Here is a 16,726-nt window from a genome sequence, read left to right as displayed (position 1 = left end):
CCAGTAGACTTTGAAGCACCTTTTTCGGTTGAAAAGTTTAGAAAGAATTCAACTGCTATGAAATATTACACTGCTTTTGACGATTACGAGTACTTTATGATGTTTTATATATGCTTAGGACCTGCAGTTGACCACCTTAAAGGGTTTCATTGTTAACACATAGTTAGACTTTATGTATTGTCAATTAAATGAAATCGATTGGTGGCCTTGTAGGGCTGTAACATCGTCATATATGCCAGAAGACCTCGGTTGGAAATTTCCCACTAGAAGAGTGATTTCTTTACTTTGTTGACAAACTATGGGACTTTCATTGCCGAAATGTTTCAGTTACAAGAAATCTTTTGCATTTATTGTTTGAAAATGTGAAAAAATATATATGCCGTCGTAGATTCCCATTCAGTTCCGTTCTTATTCGTGAGGATGCTGGCGCGCGGGTTTTGTAAACAAAGAAAAAAGATCAATATGGTAAAAGGGTTTTGGCTAACTTTCAAGAAGGATGCGACGATTTTCAGCCTTTCATCGTCAAACTTGCATAAAAGATTTATAACAGTCGCAGCACAAGTAACTCGCGATGCATAATACATAAATCAGTTCTCCGGCGACTTGATGCTCAGCATCAAAATTTTACTTTTACCTTTTTACATTTGTTTGTTTGTAAATATACAACGCCAATACAATTAGAATAATTTATAATTTATAATTGATTCGTATATGTGGTAGACTTATGTGACACATTTACTGTTCTTATATAATGTGGTATACATTCCCTTGTACTATTTTATTGTACATTTTTGTCGACTTCTTACGTTACCATATATTAAAGGTCTCCTACTAAAACTGTCTCTCATATTTTCCTTAAGAAATGTTTTCATGTGAGACTTTCATAAACTTATTTGTGTGGTGTTGTATGGAAGTATAAGTAACTTTGACATTGACTTGCTCTATGAATGTCTGAACAGAAAATTTAATATTTTGTATATGTACGATTCTCTTGATTCTCTTCATGTTACCATATATGCAATCTTCGCACTGTGGAGACTATAATAAGTAATAATATCCCGCGTTGGTCATACAGGGAAAACGAAGATAAGTTCCATTATTTTATCGTTTAATATCTACAACGTAGAAGTGTGTACTTTTGAAAGTCTATCTCAAAATATGAAAAAAAGCTAGAGAATTAGCTTTGATACCTGTTTTCATGATCTGTCAAAATTATGTTCTTCTTTCTTTCTTTTCATGATAGATTCTATAATGCCATATTTGAAAAATCTCCTTTGTGATTGTAGACTATCTCATGCAAACAAAATACCAATAAAGCTTTTAGTTATATCGTTTTAGCTTTATTCCCTTGTTTGAAGCCATGTAGGACTAATTAGTTAATGTGTGTACCAATTTGAAATGCCAAATACATAAACGTAATGAAACTATGCTGTACCTTGATCTTCAAACAGCCTTTACTGATGTGTTGCAAAACCAAAACAAAATGGTACTATGAAAAGTCTTCTTTATGAGTTTACAGGGATTTGTAAAAATCCTAAAGAAACTTTAGCCAGTGCCGCTGAACAGACTCAGACAATGGAATCTGCCATCATTCCTATGCTTTCAAAGGATCTTCTCATAGCTTTGATAAGACCTATTATTACATACCCGTTTCTATTACCGGTTTATTTACAATGAAACCGGAAACGTCAATATTTTTCCATATACCAACGCCTGAATTTCATATCGGGTGCTTGAAGTAATTTAATTAATTAATCTAATTTTATTTAGATTAATATTGTCAATCTTATTCAGGCTATTGAACAAATTCATAATATTTACATTACATTTTTACATGTAGATACGTATGTAATAAAAAGGTTATTATCTTCTTTCTTTGCATCGGGAAATATGCACTCGTTCTTTAGCGGAATAATATTGCGCTCCTAAAGTCGCTCATTTTTTCCGCTGCAGTTTCCTGATACAAAGCTTATAACCTATAGTTACTTAGACATCAATAGACAAAAGGCATACAGACACTAAATAGGTAAATGGCGCGAAAAGAATGGTAGTCACACAATGGCGGATACAAATAGTCCTCTGTTTGTTTGCTCTGTAGAGCTATTTTCCTTATTTCCTTTGCAATGTTATTGCTAAAATCACATGACAAATCTATGCTGGACATGTGGGTAGCATTTTCATAATGAAATAACGACATAACAGAATTTTTCAGGGAAACTTAGATCAGACACCACTGCTACAATTTGGGGTCTCATTTTTAGCTGAATTTGCAGTTTGTGTTTGACTGAAAATATTTTTCTTGCATCAAACATGACCCCCACTTTTCTTATGATTTTTATTCAGCACTAACAATATTCTTCAAGCAAAAGTAAGTTACAGACATTTAAAATGGGTCCTGATGTGTGCTGCGGCCATTAGAAATATGTTAATTTTATATAGAATAAAGAAGAACAATTATTTAGTGTGTTGTAACCAAAAGCGATACCATATACCAAAGAAGTATAATACACAGAATCGCAAAAGGAGATAATCTCGCGCAGTCTCGTACACCGCGTTAGCCGGCGTTGTCTTACTGAAGCGCTTTGCTGACTTGGATCACCCGTGACCCGTAATTGGCAAGAATTATTATAGGATAAACGCGTGATGCATAAAACATTTTATCAATTCAATCAGCTTTAATTTCATAAGCTTACGGTTTAGGAATGGGTTTCATGTAAAATAATAATTTTGAATTGAATATACAATAATTGGTACAATTTCAATTTGTACAATCATATATAAAACTCATTTTGTCGAAAAAAAATATTAAAACATAAATTAACTAAATAGATTAAATCATCTACTTTAACCTCTTGATCACAATACCGCATGCTCATGTGGCATTGTTGCATCGTCTATGGCGCTACAACAACAACTTCGTGCTTCTCTTCAAAATCCGTGGAAATAAACCGTCATCATTTTTTATTTTACAAAAATAAAATGTATATCATTCAAACGATATATTAGTAAGAAATCACTTGCACCTTAGCTTTCATATCAATGGTTTTATATAAAAAATGCTTTCAACAAACGCGTATATGTGATTTTTACACATTTTATATAGACAATAGAAGGGAAAAAATGACGAAATGACGTCATTATAAATAGTCGCGTGGGGCGTGGACGCAAGCTTGCACTTCCACCACCGTATATGAACAGGCTCGATCAAACAGAGCCTGCAACATTTTCGTTTATGACTTGTTGGGCGACCTGTGGTTTTCCACATTTTTATTTCAATCAAAATTAAACTTTTAAGATAAAACTTATTTTAGAAATATATTTAGAATAATCAAATATTGGACATGGATAATATTTTTGCACTTTAGTATTCTTGTTATTAAGTAAAATGTGTAAATGCTCTTCTTAATTATTTCTATATAGAAAATCTGACCTCTATCGATTATTAGCTGGAGTAGTATTCTTCGGTATGCATAATCGCACGGGAATTGCCGGTGTAATGAAGTATTTCGACCCCCATAGAATAATAACCCCCCGGTCATTATTCTATAGAAAAAGTGACCCTCCGGTCGTAGTATTATGACCTCCAGATCATAGTACTATAACTCCCCCACGTGAAGTAAACTGAACCTCACGAAGAATATTGACTCCCATAAAAAAACGACCCCCGGTCATTTGGTCAAATTTAGTGATAACTCATGTATCTAAGGCCTAATTGCTGCATTTTATGTCCCCACTCGGGGGAAGGAGGCATATAGATTTGCCCTTGTCCGTCCGTCCTTCCGTTTGACCATTAGCCCCAGATACCATCACTTGACACAGAAATCAGAGCATTCCGCAACGGGAAAAGGGATTCTATTTCTAGACGCTGTATCTTGGTGTATAAGTTTTTTTCAGGAAAATAACAATTCACAATACGTTCACAAAACACACCAGTGTCAATAATCCCTGATGAATGAAGTAATTCTTCAGAAGAAAACTGCTGCTAGCATAGAACTTAGTATTAATAGAAGTTGGAATACTTAGCAGTAGCAGTAAAGTACGGTAGCGGCAACAATAGAAAGTAGTAGTAGTAGTAGTAGTGGCAGTGGTAGTGGCAGTTGCAGCAGCAGCAGCAGCAGCAGAAGAATAAGTGACAGCAACAACAGCAGCAGCAGGAGAAGAAGAGGTAGATGTACAAGACGTATTCGTATAGTAGTATCAGTAGTAGCAGTTGTAGTAGTAGTAGTAGAAGTAGTAGTAGTAGTAGTAGTAGTAGTAGTAGAAGAAGAAGTCATGTAGTAATAGCAATAGAAGTAGCGGCACCAGTAGTAGTAGTACAATCAAAATGTTAACTATTGGCAATGGAAGGTATTAGAGTTGTAGATCTAGTAAAATTGTCCGTTAGGTTTGGTGGGGATCACTTTTAAATAGATATTATCGTCGAAAGTCTTTTTAGGAGCCGGTGTTTTACACGGAAAGAGTAACTTTTTTAAATAGAATAATGTCCGGGAATCGATATTGTATGAGAGTTCGAATGTAGTAATTTCGGCAGTAAGTATTTTACATGGAAGGAGTCACTTTTTCTATAGAATAATAACCGGGGTCGTTATTCTATGAGATTCGAAGGGAGTCATCTTTAGGGAGTCAGTATTTTACTTGGAGGGGTCAGTTTTTCTATAGAATAATGACCTGGGGTCGTTATTCTATAGAGTTTTCAAAGGGAGTCAGTTTTTTTATAAGGGGAGTCAATATTTTACAGGAAAGGAGTCACATTTTCTATAGAATAATGAACGGGGGTCGTTATTCTGCGGGGGTCGAAATACTTCATTACACCGGCTGTCATTACGGATCCATTGCATTAACTAAAGCATGGGCAATTAAAGTATGTATCTAGAAAGGCTATTGTATTTCTAAATACAGCAGTCTTTCAAGAAAGCCCTATATACTGAAATCCTCGTCGCATGAAGGGAGACTACTCAGTGATTTTCACGGACAGTATTTGTCTGATGTTTTTTCTAATCGAATCCCGTGTGGTCTAAACGCATTAAGGAATTTAAGCAAGTTTTGTACCTAGCACTTTCCTACAAAACAAACCTAAGGTGAATAACATCTCTCTGGAGAATAATAAAGGAAACATTCCGAATAGGAAATCCAATTTTTTTCGCAAGAACGCAGCCCCGTAAGCTGTAACCCTACATCTGAGAATGTATGAATATATACCTGACAAATAGACCAACAAGTAAAGGACTTAGGACTCATTATGGAAGCTTTAACCGGTTTTACTATAAATAAACACAATGATTTCCTGGTTCTGGGATCTTAAATAATATAATCTGTAAAAGGATCCCTTGGAAGCACAGAATGCAACCAAAATAATAATAATAGTAGACTTGGTTTGATTGAGTCGATTAATGAGAGGTAATAAAATGTGCAACACCTCTCACGCCCCCTAGCACCGGCTTAAGTGGAATTCTGTTACACATCTATTGAATGGACTCTTTGATCCCAAAACTTATTTACAGTTCATGTAGATATTTTGGTTGGTCTAATCCATGATGTCATGGTGGGGAAACGTGCATCAGATAGCTCAAATATTAGAAGCAAATACTCTAGAGTATGCTGTCAGGTTAGATGTTGATCATGTTTTTGTGTAATATAATGATAATCAAAGGGAAACATCGAAGGGAAACTAAAAGCTTTTTCGTATGGAATAATACGGCTATTATTGAAATATGTCTGTTCTGCAGTGTAGTAACCCAATAATTTCTAAAAGCTACATTTTGGCTCGCAAATGGTCAGAGCAATTCAATAATAATTAAACGAATTACCGTATATCGGGTTATTTCTGCAATTAAAATTATGCGTTTTGGTACCAAAAGTTGTGGAACAAATTTCTGCGTGTTTTATTTCTGCTAGAAGAGAAATTTTCTGCGTTTTCGATGCCAAGTAGGAGATAATTCCCCGCATGATGCGTCGTTGTGAGAATGACTAGCGCCTGAAAACCAATAAACTAAACTACTGGTAACTGCTGTAAAGTTACTTTGCTTTTAATGAATACATTGTAAGATATAATTGCATGTGGATTTAAAAAATATATGTTAGCAAAGTGCTATTACATGATCATTGTCTATGCAGTTCGCATTTTTAACAGAACATTTAACCTTTAACTGATTTAGAAACATGATATCTTCAAATGCACCAGCTACTCCGGCAGCACGAAACTCATTCACGATTAGCTCTAGTTTGGCTTTAATGCTCTGAAACATTGAAACAAGGCATTGTGAAAACTGCTCTTTCATAAAATGCAATAGCATCTCTGCTGGACTGACTTCGTCAGAGTCAACGCCCATTGCTTTGTGATTTTCTTTGAACACCAAGATCAAACGATGTCTTCAAATGCGTCTTGACCGATTTTTGCACGCTTAAGTCCATAGGCTGCAACCAACTAGTGCAGCACGCTGGCACGTAAACAATTTTAATATGATTATTTGACAAGTGGTTTTTAAACTTCAATCATTTGCGCTCTTAAACAACAAAAATGCAACCGCGGTAGAATCACGTGATCGACGTAGGCCAGTTGTGCCAAGTGAATGTCGCTATGTGTTATATGCCAGTCTCCGGGGAACTCATAACTGGGATGACAACGGTTCGTATTTCCTCCAAATATTAATTATGATGGTAGAAATTCACCTGAAAATAAAACATAAGGAATCCCACAATATCACAGGCACGTTGGTTTAAATCGATATCAATATATTGACATTGACAACATAGGCGATCATAGATAGATACGATGCTTAAAACTGCACTTCACACCTAGTTGGCTTTTAATATGAAAACTTACTGAAAAGGATTATTCGACAGGGGTAATATATAGCAATTAAGTCATCATTTTAAGATTTTTACCTGTAAGCGAACCAGCAAATATTGCTGTTATCTGGCGTTTGTCACCGAGGCCCGATATTTCAACTCGTTTCTTCCCTTCCTCGTCCATCGTCCAGTCTGATATAAACCAGCGTGGTCACAGTTTAGGATCATATCAGCAGGGATGTCGATTTTCAAATTTGTCATTTTTACAACTTGTGCTACCTTGACGTTTTACAAGATTCATTCCACTCATGATAGATTTAACCCAGTCGATATTGACCCGCCATTTTCGACCAACACTTATTTACCGTATCCATAAATAGAAGTACTGTTTGAATGATACATTTGGCCTATGACGTACTCTTTATTGCGAATGACAAACAATACATTGAACTAGTTTACTTTAAATCCGATATGATCACCTAAAAATTCGGAGTGTTTCAATATTTATGTTATGTTACAAAATCAGGTCATTAAAGCATTAATTCAAAAACAATAGTTCTATTTTTGGATACAGCAAATAAGCGTCTTGACTATGCGGGTGAAAAAAATGGCGATTAATTTGTTTGTTTAATTATCAATTTCGTTTTTTGGGTATATTCGATGCATCTTTCCCCATCGTGAACATTCAATGTAATATAGCAATACCTTTTAATACTTCGATCAGGATATTGTTGTATATTGAAGACAGGTAATCACTTTTTCACATTATCATAACGGAATTAGACATTTGTCATTTGATCATGTTATCATGTTTGGAAACCATTTGAGACCTACTTTCTGTTTCAGTTAACTAACACGAAAAGAACAAATTTCTTAGTTTGAAATAATATTTTCTTTAAATTTCTGAGACATGTCGAGCTTCTCAGGCCATACGTAGGCATTTCCAGTATTTTTCATATATTTGAGCCCACACTCATAGATATGTGTAAGTTCTGCTATGTAAAAAGATTGCCACCTTTCTTGGTTTCAGTCTCACTTTCACAAAATCACCAATTTTGTAATCTGCACGTTCTGACTGTTGAGATGTTGTCACTGTTGTTGTTTTTTCTACTTCTAAAGGAATTCTTTTTTTTATTCTGGTTCTGGTGTTTACTGGTATGCTAATTTTTCTTTGCATTTTTACTGTCTTAGAGTTTACCTATAATGTCAAGGTTTCTTTGCTCCCAGTTGCTAACAATATCAACATTCTCACATTCTAAATTTTGTCCATTTACACAAGCGTCACAGTAGCAGCTAAAATTTCTTGTGTGCAGCTCATAGTCTTTACCCAAATACTTTTTAAAACGGAGTGCAGTTTTCGTGATCCTGTTAATATTTGAACATTAGTTTCTGGTCTGTTTCTGTTCACATTTTCAATGAGTACAGATTCTCTTTTGGACACTGTGTTTCTTTCATTATCGGCGTCTTCCATTTTGAGATTTTCTTGGCAAATTTGTACACATCGTCAGCATTTCCAATAACTTTCCTGTTCCTCATTACTGTACCAGAGAAGCTGCTTCACTCTTCCATCATGGCACTGATGTCATAGCTTTTAACTTTTTTATCTGCCCGTATCTTTTCATTTCTTTAGCCTGTTTCCTTTTTAGGGAGGCTTTTAACTCAGGATCTGAAGTGGCCATCAGTTTTACTTTCATTCCTTCCATCTTTTTTTCTGTGTCTGTCAGTCTTTTTCAAAGCATCCTATTTTGCATTGTTTTCTATTTTCTGCCTTAGCTTTCAGCCTGATTTTCTCCTTTTGCTTCTTGACATTGACATCATCTTTTTTCAACGTCTTTGTCATAAAATCTTTCAGATCTTTTGAGTCGCAGTGACGATTTTCTGCTCTCTTCGGCAGAAAAGTTATACCTCTGACAGTAAATTAATTTCTAAACACATTCAGTTCTACATGGTCTGGCTGAATACATACAGGTATATGTATGAAAAGTCATATTTAACCAATATTTGTGGAGAGAAACAAGCAGAATAGGCTATAAGAACCTTTTATTGTTATATTTGTTATATTCTATCGTTTATGAACACAAAAATTGTATATGAATCATAACAATAGCTGCCTTAGAAAAAATATAGTATCCTGTAGTGTCCGTAACCTCGCTGACAGTACAAGTAACAAATGGCATACAGGACTGTTTCTTATGATATCTGCCGTGTAAATTGTTTTGTTTGGTTTAACGTCGCACCGACACAATTATAGGTCATATGACGACTTTCCAGCCTTGATGGTGGAGGAAAACACCAGGGGCCTTCTGTGCATTATTTCATCACGAGCGGGCACCTGGGTAGACCCATCGACCTTCCGTAAGCCAGCTGGATGACTTCCTCACATGAGGAATTAAACGCCCCGAGTGAGGCTCGAACCCACATCGATAAGGGGCAAGTGATTTAATGTCAGCGACCTTAACCATTCGGCCACGGAGGCCCATCGCCGTGTAAAAGGCTTGCACCATATAAATTATGTATCAAAGTCAATATGTCTTCCTTGTGAAACAACTTTCAGGTCATATTCTACATATTGCATGTTTGACATCGATATTTCAATAAGACAATCATCAGATCTATATATGTGGATATATCGTAAATGCAGAAAAACAAGTAAAAACATATTTTGGGTTACAGCCAATATGATAAGCAATGCGTCAGATATATTTATACATACCTTGGTCATCACTGGAACTTAAATTCTTGCTTCAATTCAACAAACAATTACACAATATAGATTATTGTCCATGAGCTGTGTAGCTACAGATGAACTGTCAAATTTCTTGGATAGGCAACCCTTTGGATGTTGCAATGTGACATTTTTGTTAGCCAAGGTATTTTCAAACTCAATATGTCTTCCTTGTGATACATATTTCAGGTCATATTCTACATATTGCATGTTTGACATCGATATTTCAATAAGACAATCATCAGATCTATATATGTGGATATATCGTAAATGCAGAAAAACAAGTAAAAACATATTTTGGGTTACAGCCAATATGATAAGCAATGCGTCAGATATATTTATACATACCTTGGTCATCACTGGAACTTAAAGTCTTGCTTCAATTCAACAAACAATTACACAATATAGATTATTGTCCATGAGCTGTGTAGCTACAGATGAACTGTCAAATTTCTTAGATAGGCAACCCTTTGGATATTGCAATGTGACATTTTTGTTAGACAAGGTATTTTCAAGCAGTAAACTGATAATGCAGTATTGCATGATAATTTTTTTGTTTCTTTTGTAATAAAATAAGAAAGAGAAGCTGAACATTCAATATCGAAATTTTATACAATTAATGTAGTGTCTGTAAACTTTAAAATGTAAAAAAAAACTTCAAAATAAACTAAATAAAAGTTTTTTTTTAAAACATAAAACACTGAGTGGTATAATATTGCGGAAGACCGCATTTCTTTTGTAAATACACTTTTAAAATATAACGCCATGGTAATGGACGCGACAATTTAGTCAGAGTACACTATCCCGCTTTGTAATGCCCTGATTTTTAGAGATGCGATTCATGAATACCACGATGTGTCGTTATTTCAAACTTTGATCTAAAACGTGTCTAACAAAGCAGTTGGTTAGTTTGCAGTGTTTTCCAAGCATATAACAAAACATACTCAGTGTGGCAGCTGCACATCTTTATGTGATTTAGTCATAACTTCATTCATACATTGTCTATTTTCAGAATTTAGGTATCACAGTTTAATATAGGAAATGTTCTATAATCATGTATTGATATTATTTCCATAAATAAAGCACAGAAAATCCATTATCTTGAGTTTGAAAATGTAATGTGGTGACGTGAGGCAACATAAAGCAAAAAGTTGCCATTTTAGGAACATGTTTACGGTCATAATTCAACATCGTAGTAAAATGTTGACTTTTGAAATTGATGCCATCAGGAGTGGTCATTACTATGAATGTTGAGTGTCAGAGCTACCGGTTGTCTCTATTCTGTATACAACAACATTAAAGTAAAATCTTGGCAAATACTGCGTTTTGGCCGTGTGCAAAATATTCAAGGTACTGACTTTAAACTTGAAATATAGATGGCTGTTAATGAGACGATTTGAGGAGTGCAATCCACCCCTTCATCTAAATAATTATACTTTTTGTTTATTGTGCCTAAGTATTTCATCACCGCCGCCGCCGCAGAAACACTCCCCAGCCCTCCCACAACCATCACCAAATCAACCATAAAACCTTTCTTTGAATTTTACCCCCTCCTTCTCTGGTTTAGCTCGAACATTTTTAAAAGTCAAATGGGAAGGAATAGAAAATAGCTTGCAGCAGTAGCTTAGTACAAATAGGATTGATGTCCCCTGTAGGGGCTTAACACACTGTACTTAAGGACCCATTGGAAGCTTCTGTAATTGAAGCGTCCTATATCCTCACAATAAAACCTGAAATGACATATATTATGTTGCCACTATAATATTATATATTATATACATTGAGATAACATTACAATGCAACTATCATTATGCATCAGTTATACGTGTGGGAACGAAAGAATGTGTCATCGGTATGATATGTCTTTTTAACAAATAGCTTGCATGTCAGTTGAACAAGGCGTCAAAATCTATACATACCAGAACCTTTGCATTTACATGTCGTTAAAAGGAAATGTAAAGGTTTTAGTCAAGGAATAAATTGAAAATTTATTTCACTATTTAACTCAAAAGAAGGAAGGGTTCGCTCTACGACTACGTATGAAGCTGGGAAAACGTGTTCAATTAAGAATCTTACCATCAAGTTCTAACTATCTTACTCTGCTTGTTCTAAGAATGAAAAACATAAAAAAAACTTTTATAGCAATTTCCATGTTTTATCCTTACATGGCATACGCAGGTCTAATTAGCAAAATCATGAAACTTTAGAAACTAATCTATCTTTTGTTACTACGCATGCCAATAAAATGTTAAGTTATCGATACTATAACACTTAAAATGATTTTGTGTTATCCATACATTTAAGAAGAATTGACACTAGTTGTTTTAAAAGACAATGACATTGTAATTTGCATGAATAAGTACCTTTGTGTTTAAAATCACATCTGAAGTAACAAAAACGTTTTATCTGTGCTGCTTGTCCTATTTGCTTGCTGGTTGTTGTTGGTTGTTTAGAATAGCGCAAACGATTCTTGGGTGTTTTAGAAGTCCCCATGTGTTTTATAAGTAAGTAAGTAAGTAAGTAAGTAAGTAAGTAAATTCTTTATTTATAGAGGGTAGCTCATTTAGCTGATGCTAATCTTCCATGAGGCCCTCTCAAGAAGAAAACACATTTATATACAGAACATAATGCATAATAATCATCTAAACGCACAAAACGAGCATTCAGTTCTTATATTCACATTTGTAAAGTAGAATGCACCAAGAATAAGTGGTTTACTTTCCATGCGTATTAGAAAATCAATATATAAGTCACAGCTAGGATAATGAACTTTCCAACATCTAAATGGAACAGCTGAAGAAATCAGATAAAAATACAGTTCCTGATTTTTATTTAAAATATTGAATTTCTTAAATCAAAGAAAACCTCATACAGTCGTATCAATTCAAATTTGATCTTTATAATCAGAAAAAAAGCTTTAGCAATTACTTAAAGTTGATTTTGGAATTTTGGACTCAATCTTTTAAAGAGTTTATGACGGACGCCAGATTATTTGTGTGTTCTTTTTGTACATAAACACATACAATATGTCTTAAAACACTATACAGTACAACCTCTCCAGAGTGACCCTCTCTTAAGCAAAAACCTCTCTTAACAACATCATCCAAATTTTCCTTAGCGGAAATTTACTTTTAAATTTACCTTTCCAGAACAAAAACAATAATAGTCAATATTTGTATCTCCCGAAGGGTGTTGCTCTACAGAGGTTGTACTGTACCTCATTAAATTGAACATGTACCAAACATTTTTCCATTTATGGGCGATTTGAAGTAATACGCAGGTCATCTACTCTTTGTTGAGTATTCATTTTTCATTTTTTTAATTGCAGCCGAGTAGAATGTCGAATAAGTCGAATGCAGAACTTTCAAGAATGACCATTGCAGCAATGGATATGATTTGCTATTCTAAGGAAAAGATTGAATCTAGAGCTGATTTAATGAGACGCATTATTGCAGAGGCAGAGAAAACCTTCAAACAGTCTGTACCCGGTTTCGATCTAGACTTTGTTTTGACCGGAAGCAAAGGTGACGGCATAGCTAAGCTATTTGAAAGTGATATTGACGTTATGATAGTTCTTCGTAAGTTCCTCTGTTTAGACAATGCTCGATTGGAAAATGAACTAAACATAATACAAATTCTCTCAACTGATTCTCCACCAGGTTATACAAAACTCAACCCTTTAGATATGGAGTGTAATTCTTTTGGAGCAGTTTTTTTAGGTTTTACTTCTGCTTATGATTTAAATCGTGGTCAAGTTTTTCTGTCAAGCACATGTGCTAGAAATTTAATGGAGCTCGCGTATGAACTCTTTCCTTTACCGTACGAAGGGGTTCATCGCCAAATGAAACAACAATGTGGACCGTCCGTGCCAGCATCCATAAGTCTCAACATTTTCACGATCACAGCTTGGAAGTTTCCAGCTACAGAATCAGACAATGTAATTGCACTGCCTTACATATCCTCTTCAATACTGGATGTTTGGAAGAAACGCAACAGAAAATGGCCCCCGCCACACCTGTGTCAAGAAGTGTCGGAAACGGAAGGTTTTGTCGTTCCTGTTGGATCCTCCTATAGCGAGGAACAGAACTTTGAATGGAGGATTTCCTTCACAAAGGGTGAGAACATTCTTGTGTCTCACTTCAGCTCAGTGCAATTAAAACTTTATATTTTGCTGAAAATGGTTTTCAAGAAAATCGTTAAACCCAATTGTGGCATGATTACATCTTACATAGTCAAGAATATTTTATTCTGGGTAGCAGAAAGGAACAATTTGGATATGTTCACGCCGGATAAACTCATAGATCTGCTACTACAATGTTTAGCGTTTTTACGGGAATGTTTACACTCTAACTTCCTTCCAAATTACATGATTCCAAGCAGAAACCTACTTCTGGGAAAGGGGACACCACATGACAAGATAAAATTAAATCGTACGTTAACAGACATATTGGAGGACAGTGACTGTGTTGTAATGCGCTTAGACACAATTCGAAACTCTATTAGAGTCATATATCAAAGTCCAGTTAGTGCGAGACAATATTCTGAAATGAGAGATGATGTTGAGAAACTTGCTATATTAACGAACCTCATAGTCTGTTCTAAAATGTCCCCAGCTTTAATGCAACAATCTACCTTCGTATATGATCTGCTGTTTGAATTTTTCAAGGAACCTTCTTTCTTTGGAATTTTGTTTTCGCTGTTTAGTCTTCTAAATGTGGATTTATCATCCTTCGCTAGTAACCCGGGGCAGTTAATGGAGTTGCTCTATGGTCTCTTATCATAATAGATAATGATAAAATTGTACATTCAGACAATAGTAAACAGAATTTATGTCCAGATTTATTGGTGGGAGATGACCTAAGGTGCCTTTCCAGACATATGCAGCACGTGTGCGGGAACTTGGGTAGAACACCGATATTTGATAGCTCCCTTACATGAATAAAATCTACTTAGGAGCGTGGTTTGACCCATCAACGAGTGGCAATTAATTTGTAATAAATGTCATAACTGGGTAAACCTTCATTTCTTGTTTTCAGTGGTTTATTGAAATTTCGCGGTGGTAATGAATTTGAACATTTCACTTTTTTGAACAGTGAATTTATCATGATAAATACACTGTTGGAACACGCTAATTTGATTGGAAGAGAGAAATCTTAACATAATGTTTGAAACGCCTGTCTTTAAAAGGTATATCGTTAAAACATTTCTTGTATAGCACATATGCGTATTCATAATACAATAATCAAAGACGGAGGTGTATAGTTATTAAAGCATATTAGTGACATCTGGGTTGCAATTTATTGTTCATCCGCGCGAAAGTTTGTAAGAGTACACTTTTGATGTTTTTATTACTAAAACAATTATTGAAGAACACAGTTAGGTCTATTAAATTTATCCATAATTATATATATATTTTTTTATATGTCTGCCCTGATGATTATGATATGAAACCGGTAGGTAGACAGAAATACAGATAGAGGAAACCCATTGGATGTTTTTTCTTTTTTATTTATTATAATACTTGTCCAGGAGTAACTTTTAATATTTTCTATCACATTTTTATATGTCTGCCCTGATGATTATGATATGAAGCCGTAGGTAGACAGAAATACAGATAGAGGAAACCCATTGGATGTTTTTCTTTTATATATATATAATTTGCATATTCCTCTTCTAGGGCTATATTTTGAAAGAAATTAAGAAAATTTAGCGACTTGTCCCAGCAGAAGGTCTTCGGACCAGTTAAAATGTTTTATACTAAGTATTCATTTAGATAATTTTTCGACCACATAAAATCTTATATCGCATGCCTTTTGCTATTGGTTTCAGTAAGGTATATATTGTAAAGAGAAATATTGTCAAGATAAGCTATACATTACGGTCCGTTTTGCAAGTCAAGAGGTCATACGAACGAACAAAACTGCAGAAGAAAGCACTGCTCTCCACAAAAGTGTGTTGCAATTGTTTGAATTGCTTAGCACGTTTATTTTTAAAAGTATAGACTTGAATAGAAACATGTACATGTACTTAAATATATTCTACAAGAACATTAAACTGATAAAGAAAGATATTTGAATTCATTTTAATTTGAAAATGACCACTTTTAATTCATCCTACAGAATTGACAGCGATCACAGTTCAAACGTTTGATCTTTATTTGACGCAAAAGAAACATGGGTTCTGAATGCCGTCTTGATAAATAAACAATTCATTCAAGTTTCAAAATAGCCGTCAAGGAGTTTTAGAACAACTGAACCAGGCACTCAAATCCTGACCTGCAGCTTTTGTTTGCACCGGTGTATTTGAACTGATTGGGACCAGAGAAGCTATATTTTCTCTCTCTGGAAGTTTTTCTCTTTTTTGGGGTTGGCATATATCTTATTTCGCAAAGCATATACATATAATAACATTTAAGCTCTATGGCTTTTGCAAGGACTACAATGTTTGATATGAAACTACCTAAACTTCTTAAAATAACAACATTCTGCATACTTCCTCTCATTTTGTTGAGATGTAAACCAAATGTACACCCTATTTCATGCAACCAAAAAGGAGATATTAAATATGTAGGTTTCTTACTGTAAGACATTGATTTGTTATAATGGAAGAAAGGAGAATGAAAATGTACATGGAAGTTACTTATACATAAGAGATAATAATAAAACATTTCAAACTAGGCTGATTTTCATGTTACTTTTACCAGGTCTTATTGTTAACTTTTTTATGAATAACTGCCTACCCAATTTCACACAAAAATGAACAGATGACACAACAACAAAACAAAGACGATACACTACAACAGTAAAGAGATACCACTACTTCTGTCAATTTATGATATAAGAAGACAAGTAAGGACATAAAAAAAACATAAAAAAAAACATTTAAATGGCGACAAGATCAGTGAGAGTCTGCTGCAAGATTCATTTACAAAGTAAAAAGGAGTCTTGAACAAAGTGGCAACTAATAGCAGACTAAGTACTGAAGGAAAAATGAAAAAAGAAAGTTCACTCTTCTCAAGCACAAAAGTAAGAAGAATATGCATTCAAAATTGGTTCAAAACAAATGTGTAAAATAAGACATATTCTGAGCTATGTAAGTGTTGCATTTTTTAAACCGCAGCGGTTCGGATTTTAGGTGTTTTATATATTTCGCACATTTTCAGATTACATGGCACAATATATATATTCACAATAATTAGACAATATGTTTAGC

The 16,726-nt window shown here is 34.6% G+C and overlaps 1 protein-coding gene and 1 long non-coding RNA gene across 2 annotated transcripts in view; one reads left to right on the top strand and one right to left on the bottom strand.

Annotated features, from left to right (window-relative positions):
• Window positions 1–15,582, top strand: part of LOC123529613 (uncharacterized) — a 32,159-nt gene extending 16,577 nt beyond the window's left edge. Inside the window, exon 2 of the mRNA XM_045310008.2 lies at window positions 12,843–15,582. Within this exon, the coding sequence (XP_045165943.2) occupies window positions 12,852–14,297 (1,446 nt within the window). The 5' untranslated portion in view covers window positions 12,843–12,851 and the 3' untranslated portion in view covers window positions 14,298–15,582. The remainder of the gene's footprint in view (window positions 1–12,842) is intronic.
• On the bottom strand, window positions 6,011–7,536 carry LOC123529614 (uncharacterized). The gene is made up of 2 exons (XR_006682180.2): window positions 6,886–7,536; window positions 6,011–6,669 (listed from the first exon to the last, which is right to left on the bottom strand). It is a non-coding gene; the product is annotated as an uncharacterized LOC123529614 (long non-coding RNA).
• Window positions 15,583–16,726: the final 1,144 nt, after the last annotated feature.

This window comes from Mercenaria mercenaria, chromosome 13 (assembly GCF_021730395.1).
Source record: "Mercenaria mercenaria strain notata chromosome 13, MADL_Memer_1, whole genome shotgun sequence".
Lineage (NCBI taxonomy): Eukaryota > Metazoa > Mollusca > Bivalvia > Venerida > Veneridae > Mercenaria > Mercenaria mercenaria.
This window is presented reverse-complemented; position numbering and strand designations above follow the sequence as displayed.